This window comes from Tachypleus tridentatus, chromosome 8 (genome assembly GCF_004210375.1).
Source record: "Tachypleus tridentatus isolate NWPU-2018 chromosome 8, ASM421037v1, whole genome shotgun sequence".
NCBI classification, from domain to species: domain Eukaryota; kingdom Metazoa; phylum Arthropoda; class Merostomata; order Xiphosura; family Limulidae; genus Tachypleus; species Tachypleus tridentatus.
This window is the reverse complement of record NC_134832.1, coordinates 107461314-107481795: the sequence shown is the minus strand read 5'-3', so window position 1 is coordinate 107481795 and position 20482 is coordinate 107461314. Positions and strand designations below refer to the sequence as shown.

Sequence of the window (20482 nt, the reverse complement as noted above, 5' to 3'; positions counted from 1 at the left end):
TAGTATTGTCTTAGCCTTATTAAAACATTACAATCCTAGGGTTGAACTTACAGGTACTGACCTTTTATATAGAAGCTATCAGTCTATCTCACAGGAGATAGATATTTTTTTTACTGATATTACCTCTGGCTTTCTGGCTGTACACTGTTCTATTTATTTCCTGTATTTTGCTTTTCCTATTACATCATAAAGTATATTTTTCTCCAGAAGTTCCATTCTACCTCTCACTTGATACCTTCTGTGGTCACCACTTTCACTTTATTTATGTAGAAGAGGTCAATATCCTGCTAATAGATTTGATAAAGGGGCATATTCTGTGAGCTAATTAGCTTACCCATGCATGGTTTGGCAAATAATCAGTGTTGGTCCTATTATGCAGTTGTTTTGCTTTCTACCATCCACGTAGATTTGCATCTTCCAGCATTATTTTTTTTACTGCTTGTGACAAGTTTCATTGCTCCACTATTTTATGCAAAATATTGTTTCTCCATGAAACCATGAATATCCAACAATTTTGCTCCCTAGCTTTGCTGTATAAACTATCTGTGGCTATAACAGATATCTGTCCAACATGGTGTTTTTTTTTTTTTTTTTTTTTTTTTAAATAAGTGCTAGGTAGGAAGATGGAGCTCCATCTTCTACCTAATCCAAATTTTCTGTTTAGGCTGGTATTTTTTGTTTTTTTTCTTCTTCAGAACTAGTGGTGCTAAATGTTTATTCCACATGAGAAAATCCTAAATATCAGTACTTATAATAAAGGCTGAAGTAGATAAGCCTAGTTTGAAAGGTGTTTTTCAAGTTGGGAACTACTGATATGTAGTTACAAAGCAAACTTCTCTAACCCTACTGCCACATATCACAGGCCATGCCATTGTATTTGTTCAGTAGCATTCAAAATTGTATTGAACTACTATTTAATGAATGTCAATAAATTTAGTTTCAAATTGTAGGTTATAATTGAAATTTCAGTATTTTGTATATATTATTTAATTTCTTAATCTAAAAGTGTTAAAAACTTGTATATATTTTTGTATGTTACATGATTATATTGAATGCAGCATTGGTTCAAGTAAGATGTTTTTTTTAAGTTCAAATACAACGTATATAGTTTATTATGAAATAGATATTCATATTACTGATATTAGAAAGCTAGAATGTTAAATAAGAACCTTCTATCTTTTCTATTTTCTAAGATACCAGTATATTTATTGAATCAACCAAGGTGACTCCACCCACTCCTTCAATTTTTGAAAATATTTTTTGACATACACCTACTTTGTCTAATGATGTATGAATGACCAATAAATAGCTCAGAATGCTCCTCTTGTAGTTTGCTCAACCTCTAAGTACTTGGGCAGCAAACTCTTTCTTTTAATGCTGGGTTTCAAGTGGTAAGATAAGACATAAGTGAATTTTAAATTTCATTTTTATTAGAATCAAATATAGCTTAGGTACTAAGCTTGATAGATTATAATGAAATTCTGTTGTATTCAAATAGTAATTTATGATTTTGATTATTTCAAAATGTATGTATAAAATTTGAAAAAAAAGTTTATATCTTCCATGTGTGAAATTTGGTAAAGCTTAGCAACTTACAACAAGCATCAAATGAGTACAAAGTTCATAACAAAAGGAGAGATTTGTTTGATATTCATCTTTATTTATTCTTCTACATTTAAAAACATGTTTAAGAACTCATTTGTAAATAATAATAGTGTATATACCTATATAATATATTGTTATTGAAATGTGACTGTATTTTACAAAATGCTAGTCCACTTAAAGCACAATTAAGACAGATCACTTTGTGAAAGCCAATTTTGTATTTTTGGGTGTTGTGAAATGAGTGCAAATGTGCTGCATTATTGCAACTTCTGTGATGTTAGCCTGGCATGGCTGAAAGGTCAATATAATAAAAATAATAAATATATATAGATGTGTAATGTTATGAGGTTTAAGCTATTTAGACTAATCATTTGTTTTTTTGTTTTCTAATTCCAAGTCATTTTGGAACAAAAAAAAGCATAATTTACATTTATTTTCTAATTTTTTTATGATGGTATTGAGGTTGATCAAATTGACTCAACCCATACAAAGATACAGTGGTGACAACAAGATAAAATATACACAGTTTTCTAAGACATTTGACAGTTATCTAGAGATTGTAAAGAATTTGCATGTGAAACTTCCATTTCAAATTTTCTGATCCATAAAAGTTTTTAATTCTTAAAATTAAAATTACTTTGCATGTAGGATAATAAACATTCAAAAAGAAAAATGGAATAAAAAAAACATTACTTCAGAAATGTTAGAACCTTGTTTAAAAAAAACAACTTATTTTGTGTAAGATATCCTTGTAATATTTACTGATAATACATGAAATTTTGTGAAGATATGCTTACAAATTTAAGTTATAACATAAAAATTATAACAAGCACAAAATGGTTACAAGGATATTCTCTGGGACAAAGCCCATACTGAGAGAGCTAACTCATTATTGTACTCATTATTAAATAATTATGAAATTAACTAATTAAGTAAACTATTCCTGCTTTATAATGTTAGAATGCATCATACATGTATATTCAATAGATCATTATGACTGAGCATGTATAGAAATGTTTAGTTATGCACAGTAAATGCTTCTTTTCATGACAGATTAACTTATTTTGCACTTTGAAAACATCAGTTTTCTTCCAAACATAAGAGATGAAAAGGTTTTAGTGTAAATAATATTATTATATCTGTATCACTGCATTGATAGTAGGTCACTTGCAAAACAGTTATAAAAACATCTGATTGATGTGATAAAAGGCTAACTACTGTCTTTTTCTGGTATGCAAGCCATGTTGAGATGACATATGAGAGTATAATTTGACATTCTTTTGTAAAAGGTTGCAAGTTGTTAAATCATGCTCTGTTTTTTTATCTGATAACTACCCAGAATAGCATTGTAGCCATATGTACTTTTTGTAATGTACTGTGATGTTTTAAAGCCAGTTGACGTGCATTTTATTGATAGTGTTAATTGACAAAGAAATTTTAAATTGCCTTCAGTTTTAGGCTACCAAATCTGAGTTAGTAAAAGAAAAAAGACAAAACTTGCAATTTATTTTTAGATTCTTTGTTTAAACTCAAATCTCTGAATAAATAAGAACTAATATTCTTGCCATCAGCTGGTTTGATAGTTCTGCATATTAAGTGTATATTTAGTAGTTTTTTAAACACCTAATTTTTTTATCCTACTCGTATGATTTTTCTTTATTCATGTGATTAAGGGAATCAACACAGAGACAAATCTTTATTTAATTTGTGGCTTTTTAGTCAGCTAACTGTTTACTCAGCACTATTACCAGCAGAAATGTACAATGTTTATTTAATTACTTGTTTTCTTAAAAAGTTTTGTACTTAATGTTTTATCATAAGTCAAGTATGGTCATTGTAGGTTATTAAGGTGTATTCATCAGTAAACAATTAAGAGGTTGGTGAGCTATAGTGATGTAGTATTCAGAGGAAAGACTAAGAAAATCAATGTTTTTTGCCTAAGTACTTTACTTTAAATTCAGTGTCAAAATTCAAACAAAAGAATGGTTGAGGCTTTGAATGTTTTAAATGGACATTTAACTTGTGGCAGTTCAGATGAAAGAATGTTTGTTTTAAATGGACCAAAAATACATAAAATGTTTTGCACCAGTGGACTTAAAGCAAACAAAAACTGCTTTTGTAATTGACACATGTAGGAACAGTTTTTTTTTCTTGTCAAACAATTAAGTCGATGCTTAATACTTAGCTTCTTTATTTTTTAAAATTTGTATTACACAAAAGCATTGTATTTAATAAATTGTCAAAGGAATCTGTTGATATCATTAGAAAATACTTAAAATATGATGAATATATTATGTACTAGTAGCTTCAAAAGTTTCCAAGAATAAGATGTTTTATACTAATAAATTCAACACTGGTTGAAATGGACAACATTCAGAGCTCCTTTTTTTGTTATCATAGGATTCGATGGAACTAGTAATGTTTTGGCAGGCAAACTTTACAATATACCAGTTAAAGGCACTCATGCCCATGCATTTGTCATGTCTTTCTCTTCATCTGAAGATTGTAACATGAAGGTAAGTTCACATTTCAAATGCTGCAGTATCTGTTCCTTGTGTATAGTATATCCTTTACTTCATATTGAAACTCTTTCAGCAATACCTTCCATTTTGTTTTAATGTTTTTACTAATCCACAGCTTCAAGTTTATATATTGAAATAACTTAAAGTAATTACTTTTTTATGAGCATGAATATATATTTGGTTTATCATCAAATATTATGTGATGAAATCAAACACGTTTATGACTTTTGTATTTCAGACATTAAATCATCGTACAACAGGGGAAACGAAGAATTTGATGGCCATTTGCCAGAAGTGGTTGTCGGAACTTTCTCAGTTTCTTCACATTCTTCGTGATGAAGCTAGCAGTGGGGAGTTAGCTGCTTTTGTTTCATATGCTACTGCTTTTCCTGACAGTTTCATAGCACTAATCGATACTTATGATGTGATAAAGTAAGTTTTGATCCTTATTATAGTTTTTATTAACATTTACAAAAAGGTAGGAAGTCTGATTTGTGTTGTAGTATTGGTTTATGATGTGTGTTTGTGTGTATAATGTATCTGTTTGACACCAGTCAATGTCACACATGAGAATAACTATATTGCACCATTGATCTTATTTTATATGAGATAAGGTGTGCCTCGTATGTATAAGCTGTGTACAGTAGCTCTGCTTTGTATTACAATAATGATTTTCATTTTGTATATGATGAAGTGAATAGTTTGATTTGTACTTTGGCACTAGTTGAAATCTTGTGTATGATTAGATTCATGTTGAAACACAAATTACTGTTTACATACATGCTCTAGAACTGATATTTTGTATATAACAAGGTTGATGTTGTAGCACTAATTGATTTTGCTTATGAACAAGTAAGTCTGATTTGTGATGTAAAACAATTTGATATTTTATGTAATGTAGAGGTGTGTGTGTGTGTGTGTTATTATGGTGATTTTTCATTTGTGAGAAGCTGAGTAACTGTAGTTTTTATAATGGCATTTATTGGTCGTTACTGGTGAAAAGGTGAACAACCGTTTGTTATTGAATCTATTTCAAGTTGAAGTAAACAAAGTATTCCCTGTAAGCAGCATATTTATCAATTTTAGGAATTATTTGCAAATTTCACTCTTGGCAAAGAAATTAATTTTTTATGTTAAAGATAGTGCTTATTAATGTTGTATTTTTGTCATAGTGATGTTATAATTACTTCTATGTGTTAATAGTGCAGATTTATGAAAATATATTACTTTTATCTTGAAAGGATAAATTATTTTTTCTATTTCATTATACTGAACATCATTGGACATGTTTAAAAAAAAAAAATTGATCCACTGAACTAGATGTTATACCATTGAGATATTCCATGTTAAAAAGTTTTAATATAAAGTATTGGAAATAATTATGGAAACTGTAAATAAAATAGATATAAAAATGCAGATATTATGGGGTTCTTCTCACTGATATGAAAATAAATTACAAAATACAGTTGTGTTAAATAGGTCATGATGTACTGACTGTTGTTTAATCAGTCTAATAATGTTACACGAGTCCGATGCCTATAAAAGTACAAGTAATCATATTAATCCCAGCAGTACATTGGTGATTGCCTTCTTGGCTCCGAGGTTATAAATGACATATAACAAGCATTTAGGAATCAAAGTTTTTGCTGGGGAATGCTACTTCATGTAATAGGTTGACAAAATGTAATGTTTTGGTATGAATTGTATGAAAACTCTGAAGAAAGTATTTAAACCTAGTATTATTGATAATAGAAGCAGTCAAGCTAGAACACCAAACTCTTCAAACAAGATTTTTACACACTAAGAAATAATGATTGAAAATGACTTTTCTAATTAATATTTTATAATGGTCCCAGAAAAAAGTTTTCTATAACTTTTTACACTGTAGGTTTTAAGTAATTATATAATTTCTATATCAGTAAAGGTTTTTAATTTAAAATATAAAATGATAAGAAGTGTAATAAGATTAATGGGAAAAACTCCTGTCTCTTATCAAATAATATCATATGACACCAATCTTTTGGTTACATTTCCAAATGGCACCCTCCTTTTTTGTAATGCATTTCAAAACATTTTCCAGAAAAAGAAAATGAGAGATTAACTGATACTAATTTTACCAATACAGACAAAATTAGTCTGTAACAGATGTACAAAATCACTATCAACTGTACAACGTTGGCAGAGAAGCATGTGTTCATATGATACAAATCTTGCAATAAGATTGATTGCAAATTAAAGTGCACAGCTTAAAGTGTAATGGTTTTAATGTTACATTTAAAAATATATATTCATATGTAATACCTACCCTCACTCCTAATTTATGCTGCCCTTTATATGTGCAATTTACATTTGCCACTAGCCATGAGGCTTCCATCTAACATCTTGTTTAAATGTGGTATAGCTGCTTTGTAGCATAAAAATGAGAATGCAACAACCTTTCACCAATAGGAGTGTGATAGACCTTCCTAGCACAGCTGACTCTCTTTGCACTAGAGAACACTATTATCACTTCTCTGTTTGGCATGCCCCCTGCTAGTACAGCGGTATGTCTACAGATATACAACGCTAAAATCAGGGGTTCGATTCCCCTCGATGGGCTCAGCAGATAGCCCAATGTGGCTTTGCTATAAGAAAACACTGTTTGGCACTTGCATGTAGTGACATGCCTTTTTTTCACTTGTGAGTTTTTTAAAGATAAATGTTTTGTAACACGAAAAGTACCTCTAAAAACATTGCTTTTTGTGGAAGTCTTTATTGTTGGATTTTTGCTTTCCAACATTTTCTGCACCAACAAGATTTTGTTGCATTTTATTTCCACATTGTAAATATATTTTCAGGTTTGGAAGATGTTACATTCCATTAGTCTGTGAGATTTTACACAAGTTACACTAAAAACTAATCAAGCAGTTTCTTATAAAAGTCAGTCCTGTGATAATAAATGAGTTGAAACTTACTTTGTTTTTGCCATTGTTAATAAGTGGTAGTAGGAATATTAAAAATGAGCATGGATGTATGGTTTCTGATAAATATTTTGATCTTGATAATGTGTGGCAATAAAACCATTGCTTTCTGACAATACAAGGTTGATGTAGGGAGTGAAATTATAACCACAATAAACACTAGAAGTATCAGTGTAAAATTATTTCCGATACTTTTAAGTAAACTTCTACTTTCACATGGTACACCATATTAATGCACCTGCAGTGTCAGCTAACAAATTTTGGCTATGGAAATTTTCAAATAATTGTGCAAAAGTACTGGATATTTTTACCTGAAAACAGCATGAACTCTAATAAAAATGGTGTTAAGTAACTGTTTCCTCTGTACATAATACATGACATTCCAATGATCTAACTGCAAGCATAGTAAAATGCATATTAACACAAAGTGGTCTCAATAGATATGTAACTGCTCTTAAGCCACTACTTAGGAGAGAACTAAACCATAAGACTAAAATTGGCACTGAACTTTACATAATTGGATAAAATACTGTAAGAGGGTGCTTTTTACAGACAAATCCAAAGTGACTGCTTTTAGCAAACAGCAACAATAGTTTATTTGACAGCAGGAAGGAGAGTGGTACATCATCACTGGACATACTTTCAGTAATGTGTACTGGGAACCAGTAAAAATGTGGGCTGCATCTCAAATCTACAGAAAATTTGTGATACCCTAACTGTTGAAAGTTATAAGCAGGCCAACACAATCATGGCTTGTATTGCACAAGTCCTAGTTTCAATGTTATTAAGTGTTTATAGGTTTCTTTGAAAACTGAGAAGGTCAGATGTCAACCAGACAACTTGTCTCAACTGTGGAAAGTTATAGGGAGAAGTTGAATAATATTTTTGCTGTAATGCTGCACACAACAGTAGTCATGGTAAAAAAGAAAAGAAGAAACAAAATTAGTGTAATCCTTCCTACTTACGTAGTTTGCTCATAATGCACATCTTATTGCTCATCTTCAGAATTACAATGGTAAATGCTTCATGTTGTTCTAAACATTGTGTACTTATAGATGAGGTCTGTAAAATTTCATTTTTCAGCTTCCCTCAACTTTCATGTAAGAGTTATGATTTTTCCAAAAAAATGAGATTTTCATCTCTTTATCTAGCAGTAACAAAATATTGCAGATATTCTTTTTTTAATAATACAAATCTGAAGAGGAAAATTTGGTGTCCACACTTTTGTAAATTCTGATTCCTAAAAAGTGTAAAATATTCTGTAAAATGGCTTTAAAAATAACCTGTATTTTGAGTATTTGCTGCTAAAGAAAGCAACTGCAAAAACTAAAAATGCAAATTTCACTAGAGAATGCTAGTCTGAAAGCTTGCAAGTATCTGGTAGGTCATTACCTTATATTCACACACGTTTTATAATGTATAATAATCCTGACATTAGTAATGTAAAGCAATGAGTTTAATCTGTGTCTAGTTACTGAAACAGTTACCTGCTAATTTTTAATTGTAAATAAATATTCTTGAAAGCACACCACTTCAGTTGTGAAAGATAAAATACTTCAGTTAATAAAAAATATCTTCACCCTGCTATTTCCAGCTCTTTTTTTTTTTCATTCATTGTCATTTTTAATAGAATTCATTTTTCTAATATCTTATAACCTACTTGGTAATTTGTGCAATACTAGTAATATCTTGATCTGCATATTATTTACATGTATAAATTGCTTTCCTTTCAAGATCTACTTTAACAGCAGTTATTGTAGTGCAAGTTTTTGGGGTTATTACAACTCATAGATGAGAAACATTTGAGCAAAAAAAACAACAAAATTCTGATTTAGTTGAAACAGTAGGTGATATCTCAAACATTCACCAAAATACAGTAGTTTGGCATTATTTTATATGCTGTAAAACTGAACTTGCCTTCACTTTAGCTTTTAATTCACTTAATCATCACTAATTACTTAAAATATTATAAACTATATAATTTCATTTTTTGTTCACTTGGTAATCTTATGGTACCCTTAAAACAAGATGCATCTCTGTTTTAAAATATACACAAAATACTAGTGCATTTACAACTTGTTTAGTTTTATTTTAATTTTCTGTAATGTAGTAACATACTTAAAATTAATTAATCATCTAATTTCAATTATTTATTGTTTGTGATACCTGCATGTATATCACCTTTGCATTTCCATAATTATTTTCTGTACTGTATATATACATATATATTTCTTCAATACTACTTTAAGTTCTAATTTCATTAATATGAAAATAGTGATCCATTAAAGTGCATATCAAAATGGATAAGTTAGATTGAATTTCTTTTTTTCTGATGTATGGAAATAATAGATTGTTGCACACTTCAACTTTCAGGGGAGGGCAGTGGACAGTGCTACTGCCGGATGTGACAATGCAGCGCATCAGGTGATTCAACTTTTTTCACTACTTAGCACTTAGCACTGCCCTCCCAAAACTGCAGCACCTAGCACTTTTAAAATATGTTCACATTTGCCGGTTGTTTCTCTATTATATATATCCCTTTTGTTTAAATATTTAAGCTTTTTTGATATATGTAGGTCTCTACTTTTACACACACACACACCTTTTGAAATGTCTTCACTTTCTTTTGGTTCTTTCAAATTTAAGTCACTATACTTTGTTCTTAATGTGCTTATCAAACTTCTTATGTATGCACACCATCTGTTAGTTCTGTTAATTGTGTACAATACACTTCCTGTTTTCTACATTATTTTACTGTGTTAACTTCTATAATTTGTTAGTTCTTTACATATACTCTTCTGAACTGAGCTTTTTGCATTTATTGTCTTTAATTACTTTTTAACTCTTTACACTTTGTACTAGACATGTTTACTGACTTCATAAAGTGTTGACATTTGTTAGTTCTTTACATGCATGTTACCATCATAAATTTTCACATTTCTTATTCTTTGCATATGCTTTCACCTTATTAACTATATCTGTTTCTGATAGTACTCTAAATATATTCATTTATGTTCTTTTTCTCTGTTAACTCTATGCTTTTCTAAGATATATAAAGGGTCACCTTGTTATGTGTTTATACTTCCTCTTAGCCTTTTTCTTGATTGTAAACATATTTTAGATCTTTACATCTCTTACCTTATTGAATATTTACATTTTTTATTAGATCTCTTCATATTAAACTTTTCAGTATTTTTAGGCTCTTGGAAAATTATTTTAGCACTTTATGTACAGATTCTCTGAAGAGGTTTCACAGCTTACTACCAGTCTGCATTGTATTTTGGTTAAACAAAGTTTACACTGTTTATAATTCTCTACATATCTTCCCATTCACTTAAAATCTGTTTCACACCTCACTGCCTGTTAAAATTGTTGATTCTCTAGAACTTAGTTTCACATTGAAATACTACTCTGTCTGTTTGTGTATTTTGTTAATATTGTATCTTCTTCCAGTCCAAGTATTCTTCACATTCTCCAAAATGGTCTTATGTTATTTATTTTGGTCTTGAATTATTTATTTTTGTATGTCTTTACTTTTTTTTTGGCTCTTCAAGTTATGTGGCACTATGTATAAATACTTCCTTGTAAAAAACAATCAGATCTAGCTTTATGTTCACATCTCCAGTCATCCATTGACATTATTATTTTTATAAATGTTCAGGACAGTGAATAGAAATAGGTAAAATGTGCAACAACTGTCACATTAAGACTGTAGGGTTGACAGTGCTTTATGTTTTCTGGCTTTAATAGTTCAGCAGCCCCTGTTCCAGGTCTGGAGCTGCTTTACACCGCTGCTCTAACTCTGGCTGTGAAATAACTTGGACAGTAGTAATTATCACTTTTGTTAATGATGTTACTTAGAATTACAACAGTCAAATGTTTACAAGAATATAAAGTATTTCATAAATGATATTTTTGTTTGTCATCACTTGTTCATTGTTTAATAAACAATCCTAGAATAGAAAACAGACATTTTGAGCCAAGAATAAAAGAGCATGAAGAGTGTTCAAAGCTGAAGAAGTCACAGAATTTTGCACCAGCACAACATGCCGTATTAGCTATAGGTAAAATAAACTTGGACATTCACAGACCAATTGACTAAGGTAAATTTCTGGGGAAAAATAACAATGAAAATAAACTTTACATTAACACAAAATATTTCTAAATAAAGATTTGGATGTGGAAATAGCAGTGTTAAGTAACTGCTGTGTACATGATACATGACTTTCTGATGATCTAGTTGCAAGTACATTAAGATTCATGTTAGAAAAAAGTTGCCTAAATAGATGTGTAAATGCTCATGATCCACTACTTAAAGAACTAAACTGTAAGGTTAAAATGGTCATCTGACTTCACATAATTGGATAAGCAAAGCTGAAAGGGAATATGAACACAAAATATTGCTAAATAAAGACTCAAACATGGAAATCAGCAGTTTGTGGCTACCAGTGATCACACAATCATTAATGCTTCCAACCACATTCCAAGAACCATCAGTCAGTTCCATTACATTCACTTCAATCTCCTCAAACACCATATAAACACCTTTTAAATCTAGTGCAAACTAACTTGAACTGGCTTTTTAAATGTTGTTCTTTCCATGTGAGTTGCATCTGTTGATTAGTTTTCCATAACTTGCAATACAAGTATCAATGTGAACCAGGCAACTACTACCAATTGTACTTATGTTTGTATCAGTGACACCTCACAGATAGTTTTAAGGAAGAGGCCAGGAAAGTGTAACCAAACATAAAATTACAAAACAGTAAAATGGGTATTCTAGTACTTATTGTAAGTATTTTTATTTATTTATGCATGTTTTCAATTTAAAAAACATCAACAATATAAATTTATTGGTATTATAGTCATACAAGACAAGACCTGATTATGGTTCAAACTGTAAAACTGAAGTATTTTTCAAATCCAGTTGAACTTTCACATTTATAAACCAAGTAACTTCACATGATTTGAAAATTTATGATATTGTATTCTTAAAAAAAATTGAATAATCACATTGAAGACCTTGTAAAACTTGTGTGCTCCTAGTGGTTGCAAATGTTTCATTAAAATTTTGTTCTTGTATTTAAAGCATATATTCTGATTGACTCTTAGCTATATGGCCAGCTCCAAAATCCTTTTTAAACTGATTAAGAAGGCTTAGCTCTTTCTAATGCAGCATAGAAAATTTATACAACTTATAAAAAGGGCTGAAAAGCACAAGTGCTCTGTACTCTATGCTGCAAAATATCACTTTGATGAACAGCATAGGACAAAACAGAGCTTTTTGAACATTTTGCTTCAAAAATACGAAGTTTTTCATAAATTTAACATCCAGGATAAAAAATATTAATATAAAAAGTAAAACATTTGTTCAAAGTCTTTGAGAATGCATTATCTCATTTTTCTTGTCTGAGCCACATTTGGTTTGTACTTCAAGTGCACTGTGCCTAAATCATCTATAAATTAATACTTCAAACTATAGTTTAAATTAATGTTTCCTGTTATCTTACATTAAAAACTAAAGTTGAACACATTACACAATATTTTTTTCTTGTAATTTGAGCTACTGTTTAACCATAATTTTCAAGGATGTCATATATTAACCATGCAATTGTAAGCATTTTAAATTCTACTTTTATGCAAATTTAAAAGTTTCAAATAGATAACATATGTATATTTCAATAAAAGAAATTAATCTTGGTATTGACTAGTATTTCACTCCTACTTAAAACAGTTATGTTCTGTGATGATTGCACTTTAGATACACTACTCAAAGAGTAATTTAAATTATGGCTCACTTTAGAATATCATACTAATTTGAAACAAAGTTCCATAGAGGTAATTTAAACTAATATTTGGAGTAGTTTCACATTAAGTTTAAAACATACTGTTTCTTTCATGGACATTTTCACATACAACATTGTTCACATGCTTCACACAAATCTCTAATGATTCCCAGCACAAAATATAGTAGAATAATTCTCTTACTTGCTCAACACCTAAATTTTTAGCAATTAGAAGGTTGTGGAGAGAACAAACTGCTTCAGAAGGTAAAAAGTGGAAATATCAAATTTAGTCATCATTTCTCACCTCTGTAGGAAGCTACTTGTAATACTAGCTAATATGTGTACTGCAGTATCCAGTTGGAGTATGCATGATGCTTTTCATAGATCTATACTGGACCAGTATATTGTCCATGGAAGAAGGTCTGCTATCTCTTCATAATTTCAATAACAAAGTGGTCTCATCCTATGTCCTTGGTTGAGGATGGTGTTCCATGTTCTCTCCATAAATCTGATGGCAAATGGACTGTTTCTTGTCCACTTGGTTGGCAAGTAAAGATGAACGTGTATGGTTAAGTATGGCACACACGATCCCATTATTCCAAGCCTGTGGTGTTGCCTTTCGAACTTCTTTAGGTGGAGGAGAAAGTTTGCCCACTTAGGTGTTGCTTACTTTCTTGCCTATGGTTCTGGTGAATTTCATTAAAAAGTGCATGTGTGTATGTTTGTGTGTAAAATATTGTATTCCAATTGCCCTACCCACCAGTGTTGGATATAGGGACCAAACCCATTAATTCCAGCTCTGAGTTGTGGAACCTCAGCTGTCTGGTCAGGAATGGCCTATAATGATGATTATTCATGTTTTCTTACACTCTTAATGCAGAAATTGGGTTCCAAGTGAAGAGCAACCTGTAAGATCATACCTAATCTGGAGGTATTGCATTTCACCACACTTGTATACCACTCTTATCTTGGTTTGTCCTTGTTGTATGAAGATGCTTTTCATTTGGATGATGTCTACACCAACCTATCCATCTTCTGAATGTGGGATTCTAGCTACAGGGCTATTAGATGGTAAGGATATTTTAGAAGCTAATATTTTTCTAAACTGAAAATGCATTTCCAATAATATTTACCTCTGCTGATACTCTCCTGTCCTTCTTCCCTACAAAGAGTTCGTGTTAGTGACTGGGATGATGTTAATTCTCAAAGAAGTGGTTACAATACCTAAGTGAGAGGTGTCTATATACAGTACAAGAACAGAGGGCATATTGATGTGGATTGAGGGATATGCAACTTAGATACTGCTAAGGGTCATTTAAGTGAAGGTGCAAAATACTGGAGCAAGCAAGAACAATGCATAGATAGGTAAAGCCAACATTGAGAAATAGCTATAGTGTCAGCAGAGGTAAGAATTCTGTACATAAATTTTCAGTTTAGGAAAATGTTTACTTTCATTATCACCAAAGTAATCCCACTTCTGGCAGCAGCATTGTATCATGTTCTGTCATTTGGTGTTTTTATTTTATGATAAGAGTAATGAGATACAATTCACTTCACAATACCAAATTAATGAATTTCTTTAATAATGTTCCATAGATGGGCATACATCCTTGAAACTAATAATAATGGAATTTCAAGAACTTGAAAGTACGTGAAATGGGACTTTTTTTTTTTCTTCAGAAGTACTTGAAAATATATTTGCAGAATATATCAATCTGTCTATCTTTAATAAGTGTGCAGAGTTGAGCACAATATTTTTTTCTTTTTAGTCTGCTTTCACATGTTGAACAAATGTATTGGAATGTTATAAATTTCAGTGGAATCTAATTTTGATGTAGATTTTAGCATCCACAAAATGCTTGAAAAACATTCTGAGGCTACTCAGAAAGTTCTTGAAGTTGACCTGAGCTTGACCTTGAGTTGACCTTGGTTCATACTGAATTGTATGAACCATGAGTTATATTCAGTGGTAGAAATTTTAAGGCATGGTACACTTAACTCAGAAATGCACTTAATCTGTAAGTGATGAGCAAAATTTAATTTCTAACTGATCAGTTAACTCTCACTCATTCAGTCTAGCATTTATATATTGTACTAGTTTCCTATGGACAATAGGAGAAACTTTGAAATTATACAGAGGGCGAAACATTTTATGAAATTTCTCAATTTCACACATTTATATCCTGTAAAAATATACCCACTGGTGAACAAAAAATTAAGATATTTAAAAAATTCTATAAAAATATACAAATGCAATTAACAGTTTTTATGTATTTTCTTGTTTATCTTTTTTGTTTGGAAATAATAATACAGAATGTATCATAACAAAGCTGGGATATACAATTTGATATACAGATTTACAACAATAGTGAAACATTTTTAACGTAATTTGTTTACTCACTAAGTTAAAATTAAAGTATCAAATTTTATTAAACATTTAACTGGAGAACAGTGTAAATGATGCCATCAATAAATGTTTTAAATTGATTTAAGAAGTTGTTGGTTAAACTTTATATTTTTGAAACTGCTTTAATTTGTAAGTTTGATTATGGTTTTTATTGATTTGAAGAATATCTTTTTTTAAGCAATTTTATCTTTAACTTAAGCAAGTCAAGATATTTTGGAGCTCTGTATTTTTTTACCTTTTGAATAATACTCCTCATGTAGAATTGGGTAAATTCTAGATATTTTCCTCTTCACAATGGGGTTATTATATCTTTATTGGTAAGCAGTGGCTTGAGTGGAACTATCATAAAATTTATGTATTTCTGTAACATTTATTTTAGTCTAATATTCAGGAGGAGTTGTAGGATATACACTTCTGTGATTGAACACATCAGATAAACTGATGATGAAGTAATTTGGTCTGCTGAGTTTTGGTTAGCACATGCCTTCACTTCTTTTGCAGAACTTTTAGACGTTTACAGTTGCCCTAATAAACAGCAGAAGCAAAGTTGTAATTTGGGGATTAAGGTCAGATGAAATACAAAGTGTTTGTTTTTTTCTCTCATGTTAGAACACACACTGTAAAGAACAGAACAAATATTTGGATGAAATCATTCCACCAGTAATAAATGTAGTTATTTACAATACTGATGGCATTTGTTAAATTTTTGTGTTAATGGCTCTGATGTCATCAATTACCGTTTAACAACAAAACTGTGGATCAACAAGTAATTTGATGAACAAATTGTATAGAAAAGTGTTGTGAAAAAACTGATGGTGTCTGTATGGACCTAAGGTAATTCTAGGGTTAAGTGTCTAGGATAAATAGCATAGGTGGGAAAAATATATGTATTGATAGGTTTATGTCCTGAAAATTGCATTTGAAATGGAGAGTTACCAAAAATATTGTCATACTTTTAAATAGCAATGTGTCTACCTTCTTAAAAGGCTAATCTTTCAATAGAAGCGGCTTGCTAAATTTTTGTGCTGTTGCTCTTGGCTTGGATGAACTAGGGTATCGAGCACTTGGAATACGTATTGACAGTGGTGACCTTGCATACCTCTCCATTATTGCCAAAGAAACATTCAACAAAATAGCTCAAAGGTAAAACTGTACTTCTAGTGTATGAGAACTCCTTTCCTCTTCATTGTCTTTAAAAGTGAATTTATGATAGTAAGGTACAAGCGTTAGAAAATGTTAAGCTAAAAAAAATCATAATACCTTGTAAAGAAATGTGATAACTTTGTTTCTAATCTAAAAAGTGTTTACATTCTTGCTTTACTCATTTGAGTTTGAATTAGATAATTTATCTTAAAAGGGAACAACTGTGAAGATGTACTCTTCATTACATCTATGTTTTTTACACAGATAACAGGCCCTCTTCCTGGTGAATAGTAAAATATTGAAATAAAATGATTAACATTTTATGATACATGCATTCCAATTATTTAAGGAAATGCATCATACAAGGCTTTGCTAGGAATAAAAAGATTCCCAAGGACATGCACATATTTTAAGATTTAAGATGCAGATATCCAGTAAGAGAGTTATACATGTTTTTCATTTTAATTTTATATGGATGGAACTAAAACGTTATTCCTGTGATTATCTTACTCTGGTATATGTTTTTTTTTGTTATATATGTTTCTTACTTATGCTACATCATTGCAAGCACACCCTGATGGTTGTGTTAATAACTTGCTGGTTTCAGGTATGATCGTCCATGGTTTAGTTCTTTGGCTGTAGTAGCCAGCAATGATATCAATGAAGAAACTATTCTCTCTCTTAATGAACAGGTAAATGGAATTTTAAAAAGTTATGAACCATCAAAATTTTTTGTGTGCAGACTAGTTTAAATATCTTGTTAAACTGATAATGTTATAGAAGAGTAACAAACAGTATGTCATATGACAAACAAATAATTAACACGAGCTCATAACATGTAACTTTTCTTAGGTAAGAACAAATTTAGTGGTGCAATTCAATTGAGGTAATAAAATAACTGAAAGATATCAAAGGAAACTAGTATTTATTTAAAAGTTTGCTTGTAAACTAAGACATAACTAATGTGTTTGTATTTTGTTTGAGTATTCTATTATTTTAAACATTTACTATATACAATCATGTGAAAAAGTTAGGAGACCCTATGAAAGGTTGTGTATTTTTGTAACATTTTTGGATATATAGATATTTAATCTCAATTTTAACAATACTGAGAGATTATAGGAATGTAACTAAACAATTAAAACTGAAGAAAAGACTTCAAGATCTTCTGTTAATGTAATTCTACAAAAATGCATATTCTAAGGAAAAAGTTGGGACACCCTAACCCCTAATAGCTAGTGTTACCCCCTTTGGCTGAAATAACAGCAGTGAGATGTTTTTTGTAGCTTTCTACCAGTCTCTGACATTGGTGTGAAGAAAGTTTGTCCCACTTTTCAATGCAGAATTTTGTCAGCTGTGAGATGTTTGAGGGATTTCTTGCATGTACAGCCCATTTCAAATCACCCCACAGCATCTCAATGGGATTAAGATCTGGGCTTTGACTCGACCATTCCAGGACTCTCCATTTCTTAGTTTTCAGCCAGTCCTTGGTGGATTTACTGGTATGTTTTGGGTCATTGTTGTGTTGCAGGGTCCAGTTCTGCTTCAGCTTTAATTTTCTTACAGATGGACTTCCATGTTCCTTAAGCACCCTCTGATACACAGTAGAATGCATGGTGGATTCTATGATTGTGAGCTGTCCAGGTCCTGCTGCAGCAAAGCAGCCCCAAACCCATGACGCTTCCACCTCCATGCTTCACAGTTGGTATGAGGTTCGTTTCCTGGAATGGTGTATTTGGTTTACATGTCCTCTGTTCTGGTGTCCAAATAATTCAAATTTGGAGTCATCTGTCCAAAGAACATTATTCCAGAAGACCTGGTCTTTGTCTACATTTTCTCTGGCAAACTTCAGTCTGGCCTTGATGTTTCTCTTAGAGAGCAAAGGTTTCCTCCTTGCACACCTCCCATGCAAGTTAAACTTGTGCAGTCTCTTTCTGATTGTAGAGGCATGCACTTTCACATCAACAATAGCCAAAGCCTGCTGAAGGTCCCTTGATGACATGTTAAGGTGTTTGGAGACCTCTTTCAGCATCTTGTGGTCTGCTCTTGGGGTGAACTTGCTTGGACAACCAGACCTGGGCATGTTGGCAGTTATTTTGAAAGCCCTCTACTTGTTGACTATTTTCCAGACAGTGGAATGACAGATTTCAAAATCCTTTGGGATCTTTTTAAATCCCTTACCTGACTCATAAGCTGCTACAATTTTCTTTCTGAAGGCCTCAAGCAGCTCTTTTGCTCTCACCTTGGTGCTCACTCTCACTTCAACAGTCAGGAGCACACCAAACTAAATGTCTGAGGTTTAAATAGGGCAAGCCTCATTCAAAATGCTGAGTAACGATCTTCTAATCATGTGCACCTGGTGTGATACATTTGAGCCATTTTAAGTGGGAATAAATGTGGGGGTTTCCTAACTTTTTCCTCAGTTAGAATATGCATTTTTGTAGAATTACATTTACAGAAGATCTTGAAAAGTCTTTTCTTCAGTTTTAATTGTTTAGTTATATTCCTATAATCTCTCTGTATTGTTAAAACTGAGATTAAATATCTATATATCCAAAAATGTTACAAAAATTCACTAGCTTTCATAGGGTGTCCTAACTTTTTCACATGACTATACATAGATTAAACCAATGTTTACATACACAAAGCTGGAAGTAGTGGTCACCATTTTCCAAATTATTTATTAAAATGGAAACAAAATGTTGACAATTTGTTTTAATCAATACATTTTCAAATAATGTATTTCAACCAAACCTGTTGTAAATAAAATATTCTTTCTGATTTTCAAATATTGATTTCATAAAGTTTAATTAAATGGGTAAGGAAAATTGCCAAGAGAAATGTAAAATGTGATTGTGGTATCAGCATGTGATAAGAGCTCATTAATGGAATGAGAAAAGGCATAATAATCTTAGGTTTTTTTTTCATTGTTATGTAAGTGTTACACTCACAAAGGTAACTTGATTGTATAAAATAAAAGTAAAATAGAAATGGTGCACATAGTATAAGATGAACATGCTTAGACTGTTTTAAATATAGATATGTAATGCCAAGCAGTTAGTTTACGTAAATTCTTTTAATAGAGCACTTAGAGATTATCAGTGACTATAAAGAATAATTTAAGAAACAATTACAACTCAAACTTGAATAAGTTCTATTTGTTTTTCTCCATGTTGTTTACACTGTGTGATTCTGTGTTAAGAAATTTGAAATTATCTTTATTAGGCTATTTTTTGGATCATCTGATTTATCTGAAAACAGAATAAAAGCATGTAACTCAATCATTAACACTAATTTGTGCTAATGAACTACATTGTTTTGATTGTATGCATAATTATTGTTTTATTAATATTATAAAGTATTAAAACAGTGTTTCATATTATGTAATGTAATGGTACTGAAATGAAAGGCAGGACATATGCTGTTACCTTTTATTTCTTCGACCTAAAAATGCTAATAGTGATATTTAGTGTATTTATACTAAAACGTAAAGATGATTTTGTACAAATGTGTGTGTGTGTGTGTATTAGTAGTAGGCTAACAACGTACGTGATTTTTTTGTGTAATGTACTTAATTGTATAATTTTTTTTTGTATGGTTGATGGCCAGAATAACTGTCTTCTGTTTTGTTTTTTTTGTAACAGCCACAACATAATTTTACCTAAAGATGAGGACTTGTTTGAATCCATTAATTTTTATTTCACTGCACTGAAGTAATCTTTAATATAAACTTAATCAAACATTTTGACCTGGAAACAGTTATTTATATGTTAAATCTGGTAGACTGCTCTGTTTTTAAGAAAAAAAAAATTTGTAGTTTTGTATATCGTAACGTGTGTGTGGTATAAATATTATATTTATAATAACCTAATATATATTATATTTTTGTTGCTACAGGGTCACAAGATTGACTGTTTTGGTATTGGAACCCATTTGGTAACCTGCCAGAAGCAGCCAGCTTTAGGCTGCGTTTACAAGGTAGGTAAAAAAAAACAACAGTTTTCTATCAAAATTGTTTAAGAATTTATTCAAATTTAAGTTCAGGTATAATGCACACAA

At 30.9% G+C, this 20482-nt stretch overlaps 1 protein-coding gene across 3 annotated transcripts in view; it reads left to right on the top strand.

Moving 5' to 3' along the window:
* The window catches only part of Naprt (nicotinate phosphoribosyltransferase), a 92388-nt gene that overhangs the window by 45391 nt on the left and 26515 nt on the right, over positions 1 to 20482 (top strand). For 2 of the 3 annotated variants that reach the window (XM_076450721.1, XM_076450720.1), the window contains exons 6-11: positions 4006 to 4121; positions 4366 to 4559; positions 9461 to 9511; positions 16283 to 16423; positions 17031 to 17115; positions 20321 to 20401. In XM_076450721.1, the coding sequence (XP_076306836.1) occupies positions 4006 to 4121; positions 4366 to 4559; positions 9461 to 9511; positions 16283 to 16423; positions 17031 to 17115; positions 20321 to 20401 (668 nt within the window). The remainder of the gene's footprint in view (positions 1 to 4005; positions 4122 to 4365; positions 4560 to 9460; positions 9512 to 16282; positions 16424 to 17030; positions 17116 to 20320; positions 20402 to 20482) is intronic. The other variant, XM_076450722.1, reaches the window with a different exon arrangement.